Source organism: Podarcis pityusensis (assembly GCF_964106645.2).
Source record: "Podarcis pityusensis genome assembly, chromosome: 7".
NCBI classification, from domain to species: domain Eukaryota; kingdom Metazoa; phylum Chordata; class Lepidosauria; order Squamata; family Lacertidae; genus Podarcis; species Podarcis pityusensis.
This window is the reverse complement of record NC_138031.1, coordinates 50,049,958-50,073,136: the sequence shown is the minus strand read 5'-3', so window position 1 is coordinate 50,073,136 and position 23,179 is coordinate 50,049,958. Positions and strand designations below refer to the sequence as shown.

Below are 23,179 nucleotides of genomic sequence, written 5' to 3'. Positions count from 1 at the left end.
CTTCAAAGAAAAACTGGAGCACAAATGAGCAAGGATGATCATGACTATTGGTATACTGTGGTTACATAATATGTCCACGGTTTCTGAAAAACGACACTGCTCCATGTATTTATATACGTCTGTGGTGTAAGTTATTATTGCAAATGATTCATATTTCATTTATGCCTCAACAATATAAACTCGCTTGGCCCTCTCCAGCAACACATTAGTCTCCCAAACTCCTATGCTTGCTTCCACAGAAAAGTTGCTTTTAGCACACCCATGCCTGCTGTTAATTTCTCTAGCAGCTGGAGGTCCCAGTCAGAGATTAGTGGTCCAGCAACATAGATCAGTGATGCCTGAGGAAGTTGATGTTTATGAATTATTATTATATGAACTTATCTCATCTGCATCTCCCAGAGTAATGTGTAAATTAGAACTTAATTACAAGCTAGCTTTTACAGCTCCAGAATGTTCCAATAGAGTTCTCAGCTAAAACAAAACAAAAAAATGCACTAAAATGCATACCCGTATTTCACTGCATCCTGTCACCAGTGCGCAATACTTGCACCCCCCCCTTTCTCAGACTGCAAACGTGGTCCTAGAGCATTCCCCGTATGATAGTCGTAGGATAACTTCTGAGGCTTCGCTAGGCCTCAGGCCCATTCCTTTCCTCCTCCAGCCCCTGCTGCCCTCATACCTCGCCATCTTGGCCATGAGCTCCTAGGCTGAGCACAGTGGGGGGGGAACGTTTCTCCCCATCCTCTAGCTGCTGCTTTTTTATCGCTGTTTCAGCGGGAACTGATGCCAGGGACGGTTGGGCCACGTGGGCTAAGGGGAGATGCAGCAGGCATTGGCAGGCCTGGCTGCAGGTGCTGCCGTCGCCGCTCGTTTGCTCTTCCCACGGCATTCCTTACCGGAACTGCCTATCCAAATTTGAATGGCTGTTCTGCTCTTGCAATGCAAAGTATACAGTCATACCTCTTGTTATGTTTGGTTCAGGTTGCATCCCGCGGCAACCCGGAAGTACCGGAAAGGGTTACTTCCGGGTTTCACTGCTTGCACATGCGCAGACGCGCAAAATGACGTCACGCATATGCGCAGAAGCGGCGAATCATGACCCGTGCACACACAGACGCTGGTTGCATTCTGCTCATGTTGCGAACGGGCCTCTGGAACGGATCCCATTCGCAACCAGAGGTACCACTGTAGATTGGTTTCATTCACCATAGAGATTCTGGTAGATGAGTGGCGCCACTGCATGTAAGTAGGTTGGACAAGAGAACATATTTACAAGGGAGGCTTCATTTTTACAGAAAGGTATGCTAGTCTCTTTCCATTTTATCTCCCTATGGTCCCAATAACAACAGTTACTTGTCTCTGGCTTGCGCTCTCCCAGCTCCTCTGATCCACCTGCTGTTGTCCCCACTTTTCCCCCTTGCATAATGGTTGCATGTTCATATTTACCTGCGTAATAGTCGCACTCCCCCTTTTTGGAAAGGAAAAAATGGGCACAAAAATACAACCATTATGCGGTGAAATACAGTATTTTCAGCAAACATGGGACAGATATCAAAATATATTATAAAATGTCTGTTATGCAGCCTTTTATGCAACCTTTTTGCATAACCATAAATTTATGTTTATTGGTTATAAGAGCAGAGTGATCCAGAAGCTTTGCTGGCATAATAAATGAATGTAAATTAATACCAGTGGCTGAATTGCTTGGTAAAATGGGAGAAAGAAGCCATTTGTGATCTCACTATTGCTGGTTAAATAGTTTCTGGTCTAAAAATTCAAAGCATGGAAATGCTGATGAAATATTGATTTTGTGGTGTGTAGGTTAATTAGCCAAGGATTCGTTATTAATTACAGGAGAGGAAAGTAAAGTGAACCAATTGAAAATGGAGGAAAATGCCAGGTATAAAAATTTGGGATGATCAGTGGAAATGCATTTTTTGTTGATGGTTCAAACATCTCTCCATATTTTTCTTCCAAAAGAAAATGACTACAAAAATATAGTCTGAAGCCAGGAATATTTGTCGGAAATTTGAGAGAACTATGTCAGTTTCATTCATATATGGTGGACTTGTTCAAAACTCAGCATAGAATTACTTCTTGTGTAGTCACTGACCTCATATCTTTTGTTTCAATTGTCTTAATGGTGATGGTTTTGATTTTGCTGAATCGCCATAGACTAGTCATATCTTGGCTTCAATGTAAAACAAGATCTGTAAACAACTGTAAAACTGTATAAATGTTTTCTAGTCTGACTTTTCCTGCTTAAATTCCTTGATGTGCTGTGTATATATTGGCATGATTACATGTAGTGATCTGCAGACTATGACTAGGCTCATGTTCTTGAATTATTTCCTCTGCATGTATTTTTTTAGTTATTGCTTTCTGCTTGTGGCGCAGCTTCAGAGCCCTACATAGAGTACCATGAAACCCCAAGATGAGCGTCCTTTGTATCCAAATGTTAAGGAGGATTTTATCATACATCACATGCTGATATGCAATAGGCTGTTGGGAAAAATAGTAATATTCATCCATAGTTTGAGTGGTGTTAGGTTGACCTCATATGTGGATTGAATGCACTGGTTGCTGGAATGGAATTTCTATGACCACGACTGTTCAACCTAGCACAACAACCCCACCATGTGGCAGTCTCCTACAGATGACTGCAGTGCCTGGAGATAGTCAGGTTGTGTATCCATAGAATGATCAGAGGAGGACTGACTGCTGGCAGGAGTGTAGAGAGAGAGAAGAAATGTCATGGTGCATCTGCTAAACGCCTTCATCTGCCCCATTAATTTCACTGGGTCTACTCTGAGTAAAAGTTAGTTGAATACAACTCCATGCAATGTACACTTTCGGTGAAGAGATACTTTTGTGGTAGACTTTGCCTCAGGACTTCCCAGAAACCACCATCAACTACCACATGGTCCAGCCTAGGTCCTTGAATTCACAAATTAAAAAGTGCTGCCAATATCTCAAAGACCAAGCATGCTTATCAGCAGATAAAAGAGTTAGATTCCACATTAGTAGAATCTGAACAAATATCTCCTTGTCAACCAAGTCCAACTCTTTAACCGCTTCTGTCATAAATAGCTTCCCATGTTGGCTTGCTGCTGCCATAAATTTGTAAAAACTGGCATACAGTAGACTATAAATCTCAGTAGGAATGCTCTTCTCACTCTATTTGTTAGTGCTCTCCAAGATTTGAATGTTCTTTCCTCTGACATGACCATACCCTTTGCCCTTTCCAGCTGGAGGCTTGGGCTCTTCTTAGGGTGATGGTGGCAATGGTGGCTTGTTCATACCAAGTGTTAGTGCTTGTCATTTTTATCTCCTTTCTGTTCCTTCATCTTGGAACTGCTTTTCAGGTTACAGCAGTCCTCCTCAATATAAGTTTCCAAATTTATTGTTAAAGCTATTCCTCCTTCTTTTCCATAGCTCCTTTGCCCTCAAGGTTACCCAGGAACTTTTACTGTAATGATGAATGTGTTCATCGGACTCTCCCAGTTTCAGTTTCTCTGTCTACCCTCTCCTTTGTATGTCGTGGATCCCCCCACTTTTGGGGCAGGTTTTATTTGCAATTTTTCATTTTTACCCCTCCAGGTGCCCTGCTGGTACATGAAGAATAAATAGGTATAGAAACAAATGCACAGCTCCAGATGTTGCACATAATATAGGATTGGCATTGAATTATCCAGGATTGTGATGGTCAGGAAATCAATGCTCAGCATGAGGTCTACCATTAAAAAAATAATCTGGGCAGTGCAATGAACACCTAATTTGGCTTGTATGGGAAAACAGATGAGGCATAAGAAATAGCATGGAGGGGAGTGTCCGAATTTACATTTGGCACAAGTCTGCTTTTTGTATGCAGCACAGTCCTATAAATGTTGCATGCTTTATGTCAGTAATGAGGCTGCCAACCTTGGCACGTGCATTCAAGTTGTTAAATAGCATAATGATGTTTGGAAAGCAAACATTTGGCAAATGTTTGGTTGATATGTGGGTGAACACTTTTGCCAAACAGACCCCCCCCCCCCCATTTCACAATATAGCTGTCTAGAGAGAGTGAGATGTGCATTTGGTTTGAAAATATATGAGTAATTATTAAGTCTTTGCATATTTTTCAAGAAACTTGGAAGTTTTATGCTTGCTAAAGTCTGCGCCAAGTTTTTTTTTTTAATGTTATGCATTTTATACTTCTCTGATTTCTCCCTGTATTTTACTTCAGAAGACAAAACTTTTTCTACATTAAAATATGGGGAATTTAAATATATTGTTATGATGCATTAAAAAGTTTTCATCACCGCCCCAGTACTATATTCTGTGTGGTGGTGGTATGGCGTTTTTTGCAAGGGAGAGGGGGGAGCATTTGCTTGTTCTTGTGCCCATGTTTTGGGACTGTCTTGCAGACAAATGCAGAGCACAATGTAGTTAGGTGGCGGATCCTTACTTTCTTATTTCACCCAATGAATTGTGTTCAGAATGTAACACAACAACAACAAGGTGTGGGGTATGCATGGGGAGAGGATGGGCCAAATCCTTTTGTGTTGGTGTTAATCCTTGTGCTAGCACAACCAGAATAGCACCCAAGATTCCTGTTCTCCTATATCTACCTTCTGCTTCCCCCGCACATCACTCTGCAATCGCATCCACTAATGCCAGAGTGTCATCGCACTGGCAACACATTTTTTTTTCTGCTGATGAAGCACTGTGCTTCATTGGCACAGGGAATGTAACTTGAGCATAAGATTGCAAATGGCTGTAACTCTGGAAAGATACGTGCATGAACCCTGAGTGCAGCTTGAGGCATCTTTGAAGATTCTTCTGAAGCCATTCATATAGCTGGAGGGGAATGCAGCCTGCCAATTCAGCAGCGTGAGTGACTGTAGCATGAAGTCCAGATGCATCTCCAGCTACATGTACAATTCTACCCTGTGTGCATGCACCGGAATTGCAAATGAATTAGAAGAAGAGTAATTACAGCTGAAGACAAAGGAGTCTTTCTCTCTCTCTCCTCTTTTGTAGATATGAATATGTCTCGCTCAACAATCTTAGGAATACGTTAATGATGTTAATTGAACCCAAGTGAACAAACAGCTTTATACTGTATGATGAACAGTTATAGTATCCAGTTCTTAATACAATTATTAAAATATCCACATTGCCTAGAGCAGTGTTTCTTAAACAGTGTACAGTGGTACCTAGGGTTAATTCGTTCTGGAGGTCTGTTCTTAACCTGAAACTGTTCTTAACCTGAAGCACCACTTTAGCTAATGGGGCCTCCCGCTGCTGCCGCGCCACTGGACCATGATTTCTGTTCTTATCCTGAAGTTCTTAACCCGAGGTACTATTTCTAGGTTAGCGGAGTCTGTAACCTGAAGCGTATGTAACCTGAGTTACCACTGTATTGGGATCTGCTAGTGGACCTTGGACCATTTTCAGTGTCACAGCCTGCCCAGTGCTTCCTTCCTTACTTGCCTGCCCCTCTCTACTCTAGCCAGGCCACAGCACTTTAGTCAGACCAGTTACCAGCAACAGCAGCGCCTTGCATGCTGAGTGAAGGTGGCTGAGAGACAGAAAACTTTATGAATGGGGGAGAGAAGGAAAGTGGGTCTCTCTCATTTGGGGAAGGAGATGTTGGAAGGAAATGAGAACATAAGATAGAAGATTACTTGTCATGTGATTTTAGTTTCAAGATGGCATTGGTGTCTGGGTTGGTGACTGAGTTTGCCACCATTTTCCCTAGAAAAAAGCACTGAGGAAAGGTATAGGATGAAGAAGAGAATGTAAATGGAAGAGAGATGAAAGAAACTGGTGGTTGGGGGCGGGAGAGAAAGTACAAGTATAAAAGGCGTAGGGAACTTTAAGAGAACTCTGAGGCAAAGAATTTAGAAATTTCCAAAGATAAATTAGGTATCAGTAGAAAATGAACTGATTCTGATTTGTAGCTCAAAGGGACAGGGGTGTGTCTGTGTGATGTATGGATTTTTGCCTAAATCAGTCTAAAACAACCTGTGGGCCAATCTCCCCCTCCAGGTGTCCCATGAGGCCCACTTGTCAATCAGCTGATATCCCATATGACATCAGCCAATGGACAGAAGCACAGGGTTCAAGGAACTTTCATACATTCCACCTCTTCTGTTTGAGCATCAAAAAGGAGCATTGGGGGATGCTTGAAAGCCATTTCAAGAAGGTGCCCATTGCAAATATTGGCTACTTGCATGCAGGCAATGTTTTCAAAATACAACTTTTTTCCCCTTCTCCCATTCCAATTGGGGAGTGGAGGGATTGGATGGGATGGAAAAGCTGCCCTTCAAAAGCACTGCCTGCATGCTGGACTTCTCCCTTTTGTGCAGTTTTCATACATCCCCTTGACAAATTAGGCTCCTGGGGGAGGGGAAATAAGAGTCTAGCCTGCCATCCAGAAAAGATTCCCTACCCTTGCTCTGAAATCCACTTTGTAATAAATGATTTGAAACTAAGAGCTAATCGGAAAAGGCCATAGAACAGATATAGAGTGTGTGTGTGTGTGTGTGTGTGTGCGCGCGCGCGCGCAGACACATACACACACAAGAGAACTTAGATGCACATGCATAAATCTGATTTAATTTAAACTTTTTAAAAAATAATTTCCTTTTACAGATTGTGTGAACTGACCCTTACCTTAAAGGTTCTATTCTGTCTAACTGTAGTCATTGACAGTAAATCAAACTACATACAGTATGTCAGCTGCTGCAAGAGCAAAATTTATGCTCTGTTACTTATTAAAGTACGTGTGAGGCATCACCCAAGATCATAAAGATAACATTCTCATTTAATTCAAGTACTGAATTGCAAAGAATACCACAGTATCTTCCAATAAATTTCCCAAGCCCTCCAGGTAGTTTGGGATGAGATTTGCACCTAGTCAGTATTTAACTATTCATTGCAACAGAAGTTATACACAGAAGGTTCAGTGGCCTGGTCAAATAAAATGCTTCTGAAGATTAAAACAACATTCTGAGGCCATATCTGAAATGCATATGTTCTCTTTGAAGAGAAATTTAATAGGTAAAGAAAGTGAAATCTTATGTACCGCATAAGTTTACATTGTACCTTCCCATATTTATCTCCCCCCACCCCCATTTTACGAAGCATGTACTGAATTGACCCACTATGATTTTTAATTGGTTGGCAAATAAGAAGATGGAGCCTTGGTATAAAACTGGTTTTCACACTTAAGGTTGTATGAAGACTAAGCTAGTCACACTTGCTCCCATTTAAATCAGTGGGGACAAAAGTGTAGCTAACTTGCTCTTCATCACCCTTGTGGTTTCTGTAAACCATGGCTTGGTGTGACATCTGAGCTGACAAACAGCAGTATCTATTTCCCAATGCAAGGCAAATAACAACTTAGAGGGAAGTTGGAGAGGGTATTCGCACAGTGCTTGACAGTGCGGCCCTTTCCTACATAAATCCCCATGTTCATCCTTTCTCCCCAGCCTGTCCCCCCCCCCCCACTCCCTCCACAACATGTTTCTGTTGTGCAGGCAGAGCTCTAATCTCCCTTTAGGTGGTTTTCCTTCTCTTTAGAAGGTGTGGGGCTTTTGTTTGTTTTTTTGCTGCAGCTCTTGCAGCATAGTGGTGGAGAACCTCCATCCCATGGGCCAATCTTACTTGTAGCATCAGCAGCACACCTCTAATTCCACTGGTTTCCAGCTGCCATGCTGGTTTCTTCACAATGTGCCAGTCTCTGTGGAGAGGAAAACAAGGTGGGCAGTTGGAAGCCTGTATAATGAAAGTTCTGCTTCTGCCGTTGCTGCCATTTCACAGCAGCAAAAAAACTTTTTGAAAGAAAGGTTCCTGGTGATTGTTAAGAACTCTGCTGCCCCCTTATGAGGTAGTGAGGGCAGGTAGCATCAGACATCAGTGGCGGCACTGAAAATAGTGTTGGCTCCAACCACCTGGCTCTTTTCTCAGCTTTACCCAGCAATGAGAGGGTAAACCAGGTGACCAGAGTTGCCGCCATATAAATTTCCCAACAATACTGCCTGACCCTGACATAGAATCACCCTACAATGCCATGTCAGTGCCCAGCCCAGAGGCATTCTGGGGGAGTTAAGATGATGGTGACTCCTCTTATTTCCTTCATTGTGGCACGTTAAAAATAAATAAATTGAAGAAATACCAGGGTCAGCTATGGTTGGCTGTCTCAGGTATTTGGAACTTTATATTTGCCCTACATATACTGGTTCTGTGCCTGGTCAAATAAAAACATGGCAAAGTGGTTTGGGAATATTATCCAGGATTCGTGGAGGGGGAAGGGTGAGGAGAGTGGACAATGGTTTGCAAGTTTGTTTGGAACACATTTTATTTCATCTCTAAGTGAAGATTAGTGCAAACAATGGTGGCTCATTTTAGATTCTTGGGATTCTTGGTACCATTTCTGGTTTCTTTTTTATGTGACTTCTAAATTGGGAAATCATGGTTAGGACTAATGGCCAAATCATGGTTTTCAGACTCTCTTCAAACTGTGGTTTCAATTATAGTTTGGAAAAATTAAATGTGACATCTGCACTAGTGAACCAGGTGTCCATAGGTATTGTGACAGCATTTGTAGGACTTCAGAGGCTGGAAATTATCTCTGAAGTTAGACATTGCTGCAAGCCAATATCACTTGTGTTACACTTTGATTACATTACTGTGAACTCAGAAGTGGTGGGGCATACTTGTGAGAGTAAGCAAGGTAGTATCTGCACCACAGCCTTCTCCACTACATATTCCACGGGAAGAAACAAAGCCCTGCTAGTTCAGGTACAAAATCATGAAGAATAATGCAAAAACGTATCAAGATTTTCCTTATATTGAAATGTTAAGCTAGGTTTGAGTAATGGAATAAGAACTAACATGCATTTCCCCCCTCTTTTAATTCTATACAGTGTCAAAGGGGCAGATGCTGGCAATGGGATCCGAATTTTTGTTCCTGATATTGGTATGTTCATTGCCAGCCTTACCATATGGCTTGTCTGCAGAAACATTGTTCAAAAAGCAGCGCAAGAGGATGCAGGACAGTATAACACACAGTTTGAAAATGAAGACATGGTATGTTTGTATATTCTCTATCCTATATTTTAAAATACCTCTTTTTCTTGGAGTGCAATTAAATTACAATAAAATAAAAGTTTTTCAAAACTCTGATTCCCCAAGAAAACCCAAGGGACAAAGTATATAGTGTATTGGTAGATGACTTCCTAGCAGCACCAAAGGATCAGGTTGCCATGATGTGAAATATCTAACCTAAAGAGTTGCTTTGGTCAATTTAGACTTACTCAGCTAGATAGTCCTGTGATCTGACTCTGTATCAGGCAGCTTCTCATATTCCCGTGGTCCACATTGCCTGGCATTCATACTTCTCCACCTGGTGCAAGGGTGGAGAAGGAACATATGAAGAGCAGGAGAGTATGCTATGTAGTCAATGACACTCTTAGTTGAGGACATAACATTTTATCCCTAAGGTTTTTGAGAGATGGATGATGAGACCAGCTTGCAACCTAATCATTGGGAGCCTTTAAAGTTTGAAAGGTCAAAAATTACGTTATAGGAAGCATAAGTTGTGGTGTGGCAATATGCGTTAAGTATAATTAATTGGAAAATACTGCCTAAAATAGGAGAGATTGTGGTTTTAAGTAGGATCTTTTATTTCTAAAGTAGCTCAAAGCAATCTGCAGTGCAGCTGGCTGTACCAGGATTCATGTGGTTTTACATGAGATTGTTCATATATAAATGCCTTAAGCATTTATTAAAATGGCAGGATATTGTTTAATGGAATCATTGCATTTTGACTTAGAATAAAGTTTACCTTTAAAATACTTTTTTCTGTCACAGTGGAGTTTAATTCAGTTTCACATATCCATTTTTAATAGGTAATTTAGGCAGTATTTCAATTTATGGAACTCTGTTCTACTATAGTGTGGCATTTCAGTGAATGTGGGGAAAGCAGTTGTGTAAATAAAAAGATCTTCACATTCTTCCATAAAACTCCTCACTGTAAGTATTTTTAAACGGGATTACATAAGCATGTTTCCTGGCTCCTGTGCAAACAAATAGCCCATAAAATGGAGCTTAAGGGGGCAGTCGCTAGCCTCATCCCTTCTGTGTGTGCTGCAGCTGTGCTCGCTATGAGAAGCTCTTACACAGTTGAGGAAATGGCATGAGCTGGTCATGTGGCATGCAGGTTAGCTGCCTTATGCCTGGTCCAACAACCTGTTATCTCATGGCAGAAACTCAGCTGGACTCTTAAAACATACGCAGTTATAATGCAGGCACAGAAAACCTTCCAGCCATGGCCCAATTAGCTCTGCTAGAGGTCTGTGTTTTTCTCCACAACAGCCACCTGCTCCACAAGCTGAATTTAAGGTGGAATGTAGTATGCTTAACACTTTATATCTCTGTGGGAAGAGAGTATCATAGGAAGGAGAATCATCATAGGTGAAGGGGGACAGGGGGACAGGGAAGAAAGGCCCCACAAGATTGTCACAGGTAGCAGAAAGGAGAGCTGGGGAAAGACAATAGGGAGGTCAAGAAGGAAGAGGAAGCATAGTGCTAAAGTAGGCCTAGTGCTTTGTATCCACCAAGCCTACTTTAGCAAAGCCCTTTCATTCAATTTTATGAAAACCTATGTATGCTATATTAAAAATTTAATTTTAAAAATCCCAGCGTTTTTACTTTCGTGTATGTTTGGAATTGCAGCCCCCGTGACTGATTTAGCACAGCTTGAAAGGTATAAAACTATCAACACAAACACAGTATAATCAATGAAGTAATTAGGCACATTTACACTTTGTTTTAAAGCAACTGTCCGGTATACATAGAATATCACTACAATTCCCACATTATAATATTTGTTTTAGCTTTAAGGAGGGAAGAGAGTATGGATAAGAGGAAAGAGTGAGACTGGAGTGGCGGGAAGGAAACAAAGAGGTGTGTTGTTAGAGGGGTGAGGGGTGGTGCCAAAGGAAGGCACTGCGTCTCTGTTGTCCACGGGCTGTTGTCCTTCATTGGATTCTTCAAGAAAGAGATTTGGGTTTTGGCAAGGCTTTGGGTGAAAACGCCCTTCACTTATAGACAGCTATCAATAACCCCTTAGTAGATCTCATAACATAGCTGACAAGACATAATGGTGCTAGTCCCAAACTCTCTGGTGAATGTTCAGTGGGAATATGTAGGTTTTCATCCCTGGTGCTTCATTGTAACCACAAGGAAAGCATACATTTATCCAGAACACATATGAGCTAGACTAGAGGGAGCAGGGAAATTAGTGGACAGGAGAAATGCAGTCCTGCAATGAGCCAAGGGTGTGTTTTTAATTAGTATTGAATTATAAAGTTTTAAAATTCTACATGATCCTAGGCTACTATCCAGTTCATTACCACTCTTAAATGGTTGCACATTTAGAGCAAGCTTGTCTGCAGGCCCTTTTTATTAGGGCTTAGACAATTTAAAGCAGGTGAATTCAGCTGGAGAAATGCCCAGACTGCAGGCTCTGTGAAGTACAATGCGATTCAAAAGGTGTAAAAGGTGAAAAAAGCAAGAGAGAGAACATTTAACTTCACAGCTGCAAGCAAGAATTAAGATACTGATTTGGTGCAGATGTAGTATTAACTGTTAAAGGGGTTTTTGGAACAAAATTAGCTTTCTTTTACAGCCATATGGATAAACAGCCCAAATTAGTAAGAACCTTGAAATGAAGACAATTAATCGGATAAGATTTCATATCTTTAACTTTCTGTTGATCTTAACCAGTAATATGTGCTTTGTTTTGTATTGCAGTTTTGTTCATTATTGTTTAGTCTTACTTTTTAAGCTTATTCCTTAAAAGTTCTGCTCAGGGCAAAGTTTTTTTTGGCAGCACAACACATTGTCAGGATATGAGTTGCATATTTCCTATAAAGTTAAAGCACAGCATAGATAGGTGGGAGAAGGCAGTGAATCTTTCCTTTTCTTGCATGCTTCATCCCAAAATTACTTCTTTTTCTGTTGAGAGTTTCATTCTTGTCAAGGGAGACTAGGGGAGCAGACTTATTCATTAGCTGTGCTGAGAGAAACATCTTCAACTCTTCCTCAACAGTCCCCTAGCAGCAGCAAATCTATCAAGCAGTCCAAACTATTTCCATCTCAGCTGGTCTTACTATGAACTGTAAAGTGACCCTGGACTATAGCAGGTCATGTATATAGGTGTGTTCTTTCCTTATGCTCCTAGATTTTTTTATTCTGCACCTAATTTGGGCTGCCTTCCTGAATCCTTGCTGTTCTCATTGTAATTAGCGTAGTGGCCTCACAGGTTCCTGGTTCTCTCTTGTTTTGTATACTGTTTATTTCATTTGGGAGAGGGCTACGTGCTCCTCTTTGGTATTGAAACCATCAATATAGCTCCACTGAATTCCATACATACCATTACAACTTGAATGCAGTAGAGTGGGCAGTTACCCAATTCTGAAAGACACAGTTGTGTTCTCATCATGTCTAGACTGCTTCTTAGAAAGAGAGCCGTCTGTGAACAGGTCCAGATGTCATCTCAGTTTCACATCTTGGTATAATTGTCAATATTCCAAATCCATTGATTGGGTAGTGTTTGTAGATGCTGAATTAGCTATCTCAAGGTTGTTGGGTTTTTTATCAGCATATGATAGAAGTGTATTGTGACCAGTTTTCCTATAAAAATGGCAACAGTTGATGATTACATGAATTATAATAGCAGCAACAACAACAACGCAACACATACTGCTTTCTGTTTAACCCAAGTAGTCTGTTTAACCCAAATCATCATGTTCTCCAGTAAATGTGTTTGTGTTCACAAGTAAGTGTGAAAGTTGATTCCATATTACCATATAAGGTTATGAGGCTTTTTGAAATTACTCCTATTTTATTGCAGGTAACATTCCAAAATATGCACAGGGAATGATCCATTACATTTTACCAGTATATGTGTGTCTAGGGCTGTGCACTGATGGACTCTAGTTTCTCCCTCTTATTTATGGAGGAGCCATGTCCTGAATTTCATCAGAGGGAAAAGAATTTCTCTTAATGGTTTGTTGGGAAAGGAATTCACCACCACCAGTTTCTTTTTCCCCCTAAGGTTTTTTCTCCTGTTGCAAATGGCAACAGCAGCAACCATGCTGGCAGACCAGCTGCCATTTTGCATCCTTCACAATGCCTGGGCTGTAGTGTAATTGCAGCGTGGTGGCTGGTTGGGAAGGGAATAACAAAGGCCTCACACACACACACAAATGTGTTAAGATTCTACAAAGTGGCTACCTTCTCCCAGGAAGCTGACTAACTGAAAAATCTCAGAAATTTCCCCCCAAAGTATATTCCAAGAAGTTTCAACTCAGCTATACATACTCTTGTGCAGAGAAGATGGTGAGGAAGTTCATAGAATGCTCTTCACCACGCACAATAATTTAGGTCAGTAATACTTCAAAAAACAAAGATTTAAAAATTGTAGATAGGCACCAATCAAGCTTTGCTGCAAGGAAAGAAGTAAAATACTGAAATGGTTTAATATTGAAATTCTATTCCCACCCCCACCCCCCAACATATTAATGAGTTTCAAAAGAGTGTAGCTTTTGTTTTGTTTTTTTGTTTTCACTTTGCCCTTCAGAAGCTGTTCCACTGAGTAAGGATGTGGAACTGATAAATATTGCATTTAGGTTTGGCATTGATGTATGCCCAGCATCCTATGGTTGCCCTTAATTGATTTGGGTTCTGAAATGAACATGCATTAGAGGCTCCTAATGCAGCATGCTGTTTGGGAGACTGCTCCTTCATTTGTGATTTACAACATTGCTGCTAAATTTGGGAGGAGAGGCGGGAATCAGCAAACAAAGCTGCACATGGAGCTAGTATAAAAGGGCCTTTATGCTGGTTTAGAAATATCATATTCACTTCCATTCCTTATTATTTCAGTGCAGTCAAAAAGTGATGTGGGGGGAAACACTGCCATACTTGTGTCAAGCTTCTTTGGGAGTTATTTGGAGAGAGCCAAAGATTCTTTAAATATTCTTCCTCTTTCAAGAGGGAGCTGATTATTCTCCTGCACCCGAAGGGCAGTGCTCGTCTGAGTCTGACAGTTTAGAATTTAAAAAAAACTGCTGTGGATGGATAAAGAGCAATCTTAATCTCTTTTTATTTAAATAGATGGTTAACCAAAGACAATAGCACACTGCTTTTTAAAGCATTTTCATTTACTGACTTTTCTGAAAATGTGAGTCATTCATCTTGATGCCCAGAGCTGTTAAACTGTCTGCTGTTCAAGGCACGGGGCATTCTGTTGAAACACTTCCATGTCAGTCATCACCGTCCTGCAGAATTCTACGCCATGCGTACAATTTTCTGTTGAAATCTGCCGCTTTGTAAAACATTGTTATTATATAACAATTTAATAGAAAACATTGCTTTCTATTAAAACAGTGTATCATTCTGGTGATTTGTTTAAAGCAATTTGTTTCAAAGGCATTTTTACATATAATTCTTAAATGCATTTTAAAATTGCCAGTTCATCTGTCAACACTGTGTAAACTGTAAATAGGTGGACAGTAAGTACAAGCTGTGCCTGAATTATTCTTTGGTCTTGTGGCTATTTTTTAAAAATTTATAAACAGAAAAACAGAAACCTAAAACCCATTATCAAGGGTTGAGAATAATTTGCAAAGATTCAATGCTCAACTTGTATCTGGAAGGAAATGCAATATCTTCAAAGAAGGCAATTTGTCTAACATGAATAAAGCAGATATCTTAAGGAAGCACCTGTATCCCTGAGAGAGCCTGTTGTGTAAGCCTACCAGTCCAGCTGTGAAAGCTCATGGAGTTAAAACAATTAGTATACTATGCTAGACTTTTTTGTTTGATTGATTCATTGCAGACTGTAGTGGTTCAACTGATTCCAACAATAACATTGTTGACTCATTAAAATGTTAATGATGATAACAACATATTTCTATTTCTTCCAGGCAATCCAAGTTTTATTGTATGGTATGTTTATGGATGCCCCACTCAAAGCACTCAGTACAACACAAGAATGGATTGCATGAATGGATTTTAATTCTCACCAGGGCAGCTTGCTGGTGCATGTGTCAATGAGATCTGAGAGGCTATCTCAGCACATCAATGTTTATACAGTATCAGAGGAAACATTAAAAGCTGGATGTTAATAAAGCAGCCTCAAACATAACTAATGGACATTCTGGCTCTGAGCACAGTAGTAGCAGTCACAGCTGCTATAGAAGTAGTGATGCTTCCTGTCTGTACTTTATCTGCATTTGACAGGTTTTTTTTTTTTTTAATGTTGAGTTTCCAGGCTTAACACAGTGATTGAAGAACCAAATAATACGTCAAATCAAATCAAATCCGTTTATTGTGAGGACCATGCCTGTACACAAACATCAACACAACAATAGTTAAAAAATATTAAAATTCATTACATACTACGCCAACAAAACCTTCATCCCACAAAATAGAAAGAGAGGGAAAACAAGCAACGAGTTAAACAGACGATGAAGGGGTCTTTACATTGTCATCCATAAATCTTTCCCTGGCTTTCATGGCCTTCATCACAAAAACCGCTACCACATGGGTAATACGTGGGTTTGCATCAACTAACAAAAATTTTACTCTATCTTCAGGATTGGTTATAGAGTTGGGTATAATTTGCAGCAATGCGTCTCTAAAGCCCGAGTAGATGGGGCAATAGAGGAGGTAATGTGTAAGATCCTCTTTAATTTTCATAAGGCAAGGGCATAAACGATGTTCTACTGGGGTTTTTGTGAATCTACCGGTCAGATATGCAGTTGGCAGTGTTTGAAACCGTGCCATAGTAAAAGCTCTCCGAAGGGTGGGATCAGTGATCTCCACCAAGTAGTTGGCACAGATTTTGACTGCTTTTACTCGGGGAAACCAGTAGGAAAACCCAGAGTTTTTTATCTTTGTGGAGTCCAAAAAGGCGTCTTTTTCAAAGATCCATTCCCGAACTTTATCAGGGCTCCACAATTTGAGGGTATTAAACTCAGGTAGATTGTATCTGGATAGGATACATTTAATGTTCTTTTTGCCAAATAATACATTTAATGTTCTTTTTGCCATCTTGTACCCCAGTGCTGTGTAGAAAGACATATTTTGGCCATTTTAATTCAAAGAGCAACACTTCTACATATAGGCGAAATGAATCCATGTTATAATATCACTTAATAACTCTATAAAACAAGGGAAGGGTTTTGTTAATATCAAACAATGTTTCTGATCTACTTCATGGGAGGCTTGGGATTTAGCTGCACAATAGAATTTGGAGTCACCCAAAAAGATCCTTCTTTGGGGTGTTGTTCTCCGCCAGATGCACTTGCCTTTCCCCCCTCTTTTTTATTTGTATGTGCTCTAGATAATGTGGCCTAAGGTAGTAGTATCCATATGGCATGGACTAAATAACAGCTCAGTATATTAGGCTCAGAATTAAGAGGCTCTTCCTACTGTAAGAGAAAGTGTGGGACGTCTAATAGGTGAAAGGAGAGGCAAAGAGAGGAAGGATTTGGGTAGGAGACAGACATGTAAGATGGCTTTGGAAAGTGCCCCGAACAGAAGTGGGAAATAGATGCCTGTTACACACACATATGCATACATGCACATTGAATCAATTTCACATTTTATATTTTGTGTTTTTGTGGGTATACATTTCCAATTTACGTGGGGGAGGGAGACAGTGCTCCTGAAGGTAGGAGTCTATCAATTGATGAAGATGATCATCCAAATGTCATAGACCAAATGGAGCAAACAGCACGCAGACCTAGTGGTGGGAGGAAAAAATCCTTAAATAAGAGACACGGGGGAATGATTAATGGACTTCAATGTCTGTACACTAATGCGCAAAGCATGGGAAATAAACAAGATGAGCTTGAGCTCTTGGTACAGCAAACTAAATATGACATAATAGGCATCACTGAAACCTGGTGGGATAAGTCCCACGATTGGAATGTAATAATGGGGGGATACAATCTATTTCAGAGAAACAGACCAGACAAGAAAGGAGGAGGTGTGGCGTTATATGTCAGGGATGTGTATACCTGTGAAGAGATCCAAGATTTAGAACCTCAAAGCCAAAGTGAGAGCATTTGGGTCAAAATTAAGGGAGAGAAGAATAACAGTGACCTCATTGTGGGAGTTTACTATAGATCCCCAAGCCAAACGGAGGACATAGATGATGCCTTCCTGGAACAGATGGCCAAGCATGCAAAAGGAAGGGAGATAGTAGTAATGGGGGACTTCAATTACCCGGATATTTGTTGGATGTCAAACTCAGCCAAGAGCATAAGGTCAAACAGATTCCTCACTCGCCTTGCAGACACCTTAATTGTCCAGAAAGTGGGAGAAGCAACAAGAGGAACAGCCATTTTAGATCTGGTCCTAACCAATGTTGATGACCTGGTTAGTGGGGTAGAAGTGGAAGGATCATTAGGCGCGAGTGATCATGCTCTTCTGAAGTTTACTATACAGCGGAAAGAAGCAGCCAAGCATACTAGGACTCAATTTCTTGACTTTAAGAAAGCCGACTTCATAAAACTTAGGGAAGTGCTGGGTGAGATCCCATGGACAGTAATACTAAAAGGAAAGGGAGTTCATGATGGCTGGGAGTTTGTTAAGAGAGAGATACTAAAAGCACAACGTCAGGCAATACCAATGAGACGGAAACATGGAAGGTGCCTAAAGAAGCCAGGGTGGCTATCTAAAGAACTTTTAACTGAGTTAAGATTAAAAAAGGATGTGTACAAAAAATGGAAAAGGGGGGAAACCACCAAAGAGGAATTCAAACAAATAGCCAGCACGTGTAGACACAAAGTCAGAAAAGCTAAAGCACAGAATGAACTCAGGCTTGCTAGAGAGGTTAAAAGCAACAAAAAAGGCTTTTATGGGTATGTTCGTAGCAAAAGGAAGAACAAAGAAACAGTGGGGTCACTCAGAGGAGAAGATGGTGAAATGCAAACAGGGGACGACACAGAAAGGGCTGAACTCCTCAATGCCTTCTTTGCCTCAGTCTTCTCCGATAAAGAAAACAATGCCCAACCTGAAGAATTTGGAGCAAATGATTCAGCAAAGGAAACACAGCCCAGAATAACAAAGGAGATAGTACAAGAATACTTGGCTAGTTTAGATGTATTCAAGTCTCAAGGGCCAGATGAACTGCATCCAAGAGTATTAAAAGAACTGGCAGATGTGATCTCAGAACCACTGGCAGTCATCTTTGAGAATTCCTGGAGAACAGGCGAAGTCCCGGCAGACTGGAGGAGGGCAAATGTTGTCCCTATTTTCAAAAAGGGGAAAAGAGAGGACCCAAATAATTACCGCCCAGTCAGTCTGACATCAATACCAGGGAAGATTCTGGAGCAGATCATTAAGCAAACAGTCTGTGAGCACCTAGAAAGGAATGCTGTGATCACCAATAGTCAGCATGGATTTCTGAAAAATAAGTCATGTCAGACTAACCTGATCTCGTTTTTTGACAGAATTACAAGCCTGGTAGATGAAGGGAATGCAGTGGATGTAGCCTACCTTGATTTCAGCAAGGCATTTGACAAGGTGCCCCATGATATTCTTGTAAAGAAGCTGGTAAAATGCGGTCTTGACTATGCTACCACTCAGTGGATTTGTAACTGGCTGACTGACCGAACCCAAAGGGTGCTCATCAATGGTTCCTCTTCATCCTGGAGAAGAGTGACTAGTGGGGTGCCACAGGGTTCTGTCTTGGGCCCGGTCTTATTCAACATCTTTATCAACAACTTGGATGATGGACTCAAGGGCATCCTGATCAAATTTGCAGATGACACCAAACTGGGAGGGGTGGCTAACACCCCAGAGGACAGGATCACACTTCAAAACGACCTTGACAGATTAGAGAACTGGGCCAAAACAAACAAGATGAATTTTAACAGGGAGAAATGTAAAGTATTGCACTTGGGCAAAAAAAATGAGAGGCACAAATACAAGATGGGTGACATCTGGCTTGAGAGCAGTACATGTGAAAAGGATCTAGGAGTCTTGGTTGACCACAAACTTGACATGAGCCAACAGTGTGATGCGGCAGCTAAAAAAGCCAATGCAATTCTGGGCTGCATCAATAGGAGTATAGCATCTAGATCAAGGGAAGTAATAGTGCCACTGTATTCTGCTCTGGTCAGACCTCACCTGGAGTACTGTGTCCAGTTCTGGGCACCACAGTTCAAGAAGGACACTGACAAACTGGAACGTGTCCAGAGGAGGGCAACCAAAATGGTCAAAGGCCTGGAAACGATGCCTTATGAGGAACGGCTAAGGGAGCTGGGCATGTTTAGCCTGGAGAAGAGGAGGTTAAGGGGTGATATGATAGCCATGTTCAAATATATAAAAGGATGTCACATAGAGGAGGGAGAAAGGTTGTTTTCTGCTGCTCCAGAGAAGCCGACACGGAGCAATGGATCCAAACTACAAGAAAGAAGATTCCACCTAAACATTAGGAAGAACTTCCTGACAGTAAGAGCTGTTCGACAGTGGAATTTGCTGCCAAGGAGTGTGGTGGAGTCTCCTTCTTTGGAGGTCTTTAAGCAGAGGCTTGACAACCATATGTCAGGAGTGCTCTGATGGTGTTTCCTGCTTGGCAGGGGGTTGGACTCGATGGCCCTTGTGGTCTCTTCCAACTCTATGATTCTATGTGTCTTTGTACAATTTTGAGGAGTGATATGGAGAATGATTAATTATGTGCTGGGCAACCCCTGAGTAGCTATTTGGGGCAGCACTAATGAGAGAGGTTTCTGCACCCTGGGTGTTGCAGGGGTCAAAGCATGGACAGAGGAAGGCTGTTGTGTTCCAGAGGCGCCTCAAGGAAAAAACTAACTACACTATCAGAACATCTCAACAGCAGAACATACTAGCAAGTACCAGTAGTGATGATGTCATGATACTTGGATGGTGGAATTGCAACAAACTTGGGGTTTTTGACAGACATGAAATTTGGGAGGCTAGCCAGGAACCCCAGCAGCAGACTAGGAGAATGAGACAGAATGGTGAAATGAAACAGAATGGATTTTTAGGAGTGAGGATATCTCCTTGATTCAGTTGAATTTGAACTGAATCCTTATACAAACCTGCTGAAGCTTCAGTCCTTGGAGTCTGACAGCAGTAGTGCAATGTCTTAATTTGCTATGATTTAAGTGACTTTAAAATACAATCTTGCACATGCTCAGAGCTTTCATTTTTTAATCTGGGTTGGTAAACTGTATTTTGTTTGTCTTTTCCTCTAATATATCAAATGTAGAAGCATTTATGAAACATCATGTGGCAGTTACAGGATGGGAACAAGGAAACAAAACAAATTTTGTGCTGAAATAATAATATACTGTCTGATCTCTCTCTTTCTCTCTCTCTCTCTCTCTCTCTTTCTCTCTCTCTCTCTCTCTCTCTCTCTCTCTCTCTCTCTCTGTGTGTGTGTGTGTGTGTAGCATTAAACCATTAAGTCCAGGTTCTAAAATTACCTTGCACCACTGGAGTGCTCCTGGCATGTTGGTGACTTTAGCTGTCTGGGTAGTACATAGAAAGGACTAAAGCTGCAAGCCAGTGCCGAGATTTGAAAGCAGGAAGTATAGCAAAAGAAAATCATTCCTCATTTGTAATTTTCTCTTATTTTCAGAATGAAGGGGAGAGACTAGAGGCAGATGATGCATTAATATATGAAGACTTAGATGATGCAGAACATGGGGAAGAAGAATCTGAAGAAACCACAAAATTAAAACTGCTGCGTAGAATTGCCTCAATAGCTTCAAAAGTGAAGGAGATTATTGGCAATATTATAACCACAGCTGGAAAAGTAGTTGTTACGATTTTACTTGGTACAACAGGTGGGTTCTCTTTCGAACAATTCCTCAAATCCCACAGGGATTTTAGCCCTTCCATAGTTAAAGTAAATATATTGCTGATTTTATTTACATGAAAAAATATTTTTTGTTGCTTAATTTGTTACATTAGATACAGTTGTAGAGCCATTACTTATAGCAATTTTTTTAGAACCAATTATAGACAAATTAAGTCTATTTAAGAAGTGAAATGTCATTAGATGCTGTGGTTTTTTAATTTACCTTGGTGTTCACCTCATAGAGTGTATGTCTTTAAAAGCGAATGATACCCAATAGAATATTTAATATTTAAACTCAAGTGGTAGTGACAGAACTGAATACATATGTTCAGATATTCAAACCTCCCCCCCCCCCCGAAATGCAATATAGGTATGGTTAACTTAAATTATCTCTGGTAGCCTTTTCAGTTGACACATATAAATCATTCATATAAATGCCTTGGGGATTTTGTGGTGATGGAGGGAACCTATTGATATCAGTCCACAATCATGTTTTCACCTACAGTGGTACCTCGGGTTACATACGCTTCAGGTTACAGATGCTTCAGGTTACAGACTCCGCTAACCCAGAAATAGTACCTCGGGTTAAGAACTTTGCTTCAGGATAAGAACAGAAATCGTGCTCCGGCAGGGCGGCGGCAGCAGGAGGCCCCATTAGCTAAAGTGGTGCTTCAGGTTAAGAACAGTTTCAGGTTAAGAATGGACCTCCGGAACGAATTAAGTACTTAACCCAAGGTACCACTGTATTTTAATTAGATAATCAGTTCACATTTTGAGATGGAATGAAATGTACTTACCATGAATAATTTTATCCAGCTACTTGCAGGTCTCCCATAAACTTCAATAAAAGTAGAAAAAATGTATTTCATTTTAGTTAAAGTGACCTTAGGGATTTTTTTAAACAACTGAATTTTCAAAGAAGTTGTTTTTTAGTCATCTTGTTTAGCTTTCACATTGTAGACATATCATGAGTACAAAAGAGAATAATTGCCCTCCATTCATTTTTTTCTGTAGGAATGATGTTGCCATCGCTGACTTCAGCTGTGTATTTCTTTTTATTCTTGGGTTTGTGTACATGGTGGTCCTGTTGCCGAGTGTTTGATCCGCTGATATTCAGCTGTCTCTGTGTGTTAATGGCTATATTCAGTGCAGGCCACTTAATTGGACTTTACCTGTACCAGTTACAGTTTTTCCAGGAAATTATTCCACCTGATGACTTTTATGCCAGGTAGGATATTCTTATTCTTATTATTCATTTGCATCTTTCAGTAAATGGGACTGTGACCAAAAAAAGCAGCAAAAAGATTGAGTCACGTTGTGTGAGATGCAAAATGTATAAATGAAGTAGTATGCAGTGAAGTATTTGAAATTTATATGTTAAATGCTGGGGTAAAGAGACATACTTGGTTGTATCCAGTGGTTGTGGGAATGGGAGGCAGCTCCTGCAACTCATCTTCCCCTTCTTTCCCTGCAGCTGCCTGGACCCTCCTGAAAAGCATCTTCAGAGGGTCAGGGCTGCCTATGAAGCACTGTGGGCTGTTCTTTACAGGACTGCAGTGGGAGGGGGAAATTGCCTGAAAGTGAGGAGCAAGGTGGGGCCTAAGTAAATTTCTTACAGGAATTAGAAAATGTGTCTCTCATAGGAAAGGATGGTGTCACCTGGGCAGATTCTCTGTGTTCAGCTACTGTTAAATACTTCCTTACTTTCTTTGATTTTTTCATGTTTTACATTTGTTGACACTTATCTGTCAAATTTCCTGTTTCTGTGCTGTGGAAGTTGGCATTCTCAGCATCAAGAAAGTGTTTTCATCTGTGAATTCAAGAAGGTGTGTGACGATATAAGTGCTTTTCTGCCATCTACAGGCCAGAAATTATTATTTTTTTACTCTTTCAATGAGGTTTTTAAAAAGTACTTAATTTGTTTATATAAGAATGCATGGTGCAGTTTTTCAATAATCTTCTACATCTAGCATAAATGTCATTTAAAGCAACAGTAATGCTGATAGTCTGCCTGTGTGTGTGCTTTAACTTGTATTTAGTAGGAAAAAGTAAGGTAATTATAACTAGCCATGCTCCAAGGATAATATCTATTTTGTAATACCCAAACATTGTATCCAAAAGTACACGTTTAAAATTGGGACCCAATTTCTTAAAGCATTTCAACCAGGGAAGGTGATCAGCATTGCGATAAACGCCACACATATCTTCTGTCTTCTTTGGTAGGTTTTCCCAAATAATTTTCTTACATTTTACTTTAATAACAAGGTAAAGACAAAG

At 40.6% G+C, this 23,179-nt stretch overlaps 1 protein-coding gene across 8 annotated transcripts in view; it reads left to right on the top strand.

The window, feature by feature from the left end:
• The window catches only part of PIEZO2 (piezo type mechanosensitive ion channel component 2), a 215,677-nt gene that overhangs the window by 106,259 nt on the left and 86,239 nt on the right, over positions 1-23,179 (top strand). For all 8 annotated transcript variants that reach the window (XM_081014068.1, XM_081014067.1, XM_081014063.1 and 5 more), the window contains exons 5-7: positions 8,919-9,081; positions 20,681-20,888; positions 21,917-22,130. In XM_081014068.1, coding sequence (XP_080870194.1) covers positions 8,919-9,081; positions 20,681-20,888; positions 21,917-22,130 — 585 coding nt within the window. The remainder of the gene's footprint in view (positions 1-8,918; positions 9,082-20,680; positions 20,889-21,916; positions 22,131-23,179) is intronic.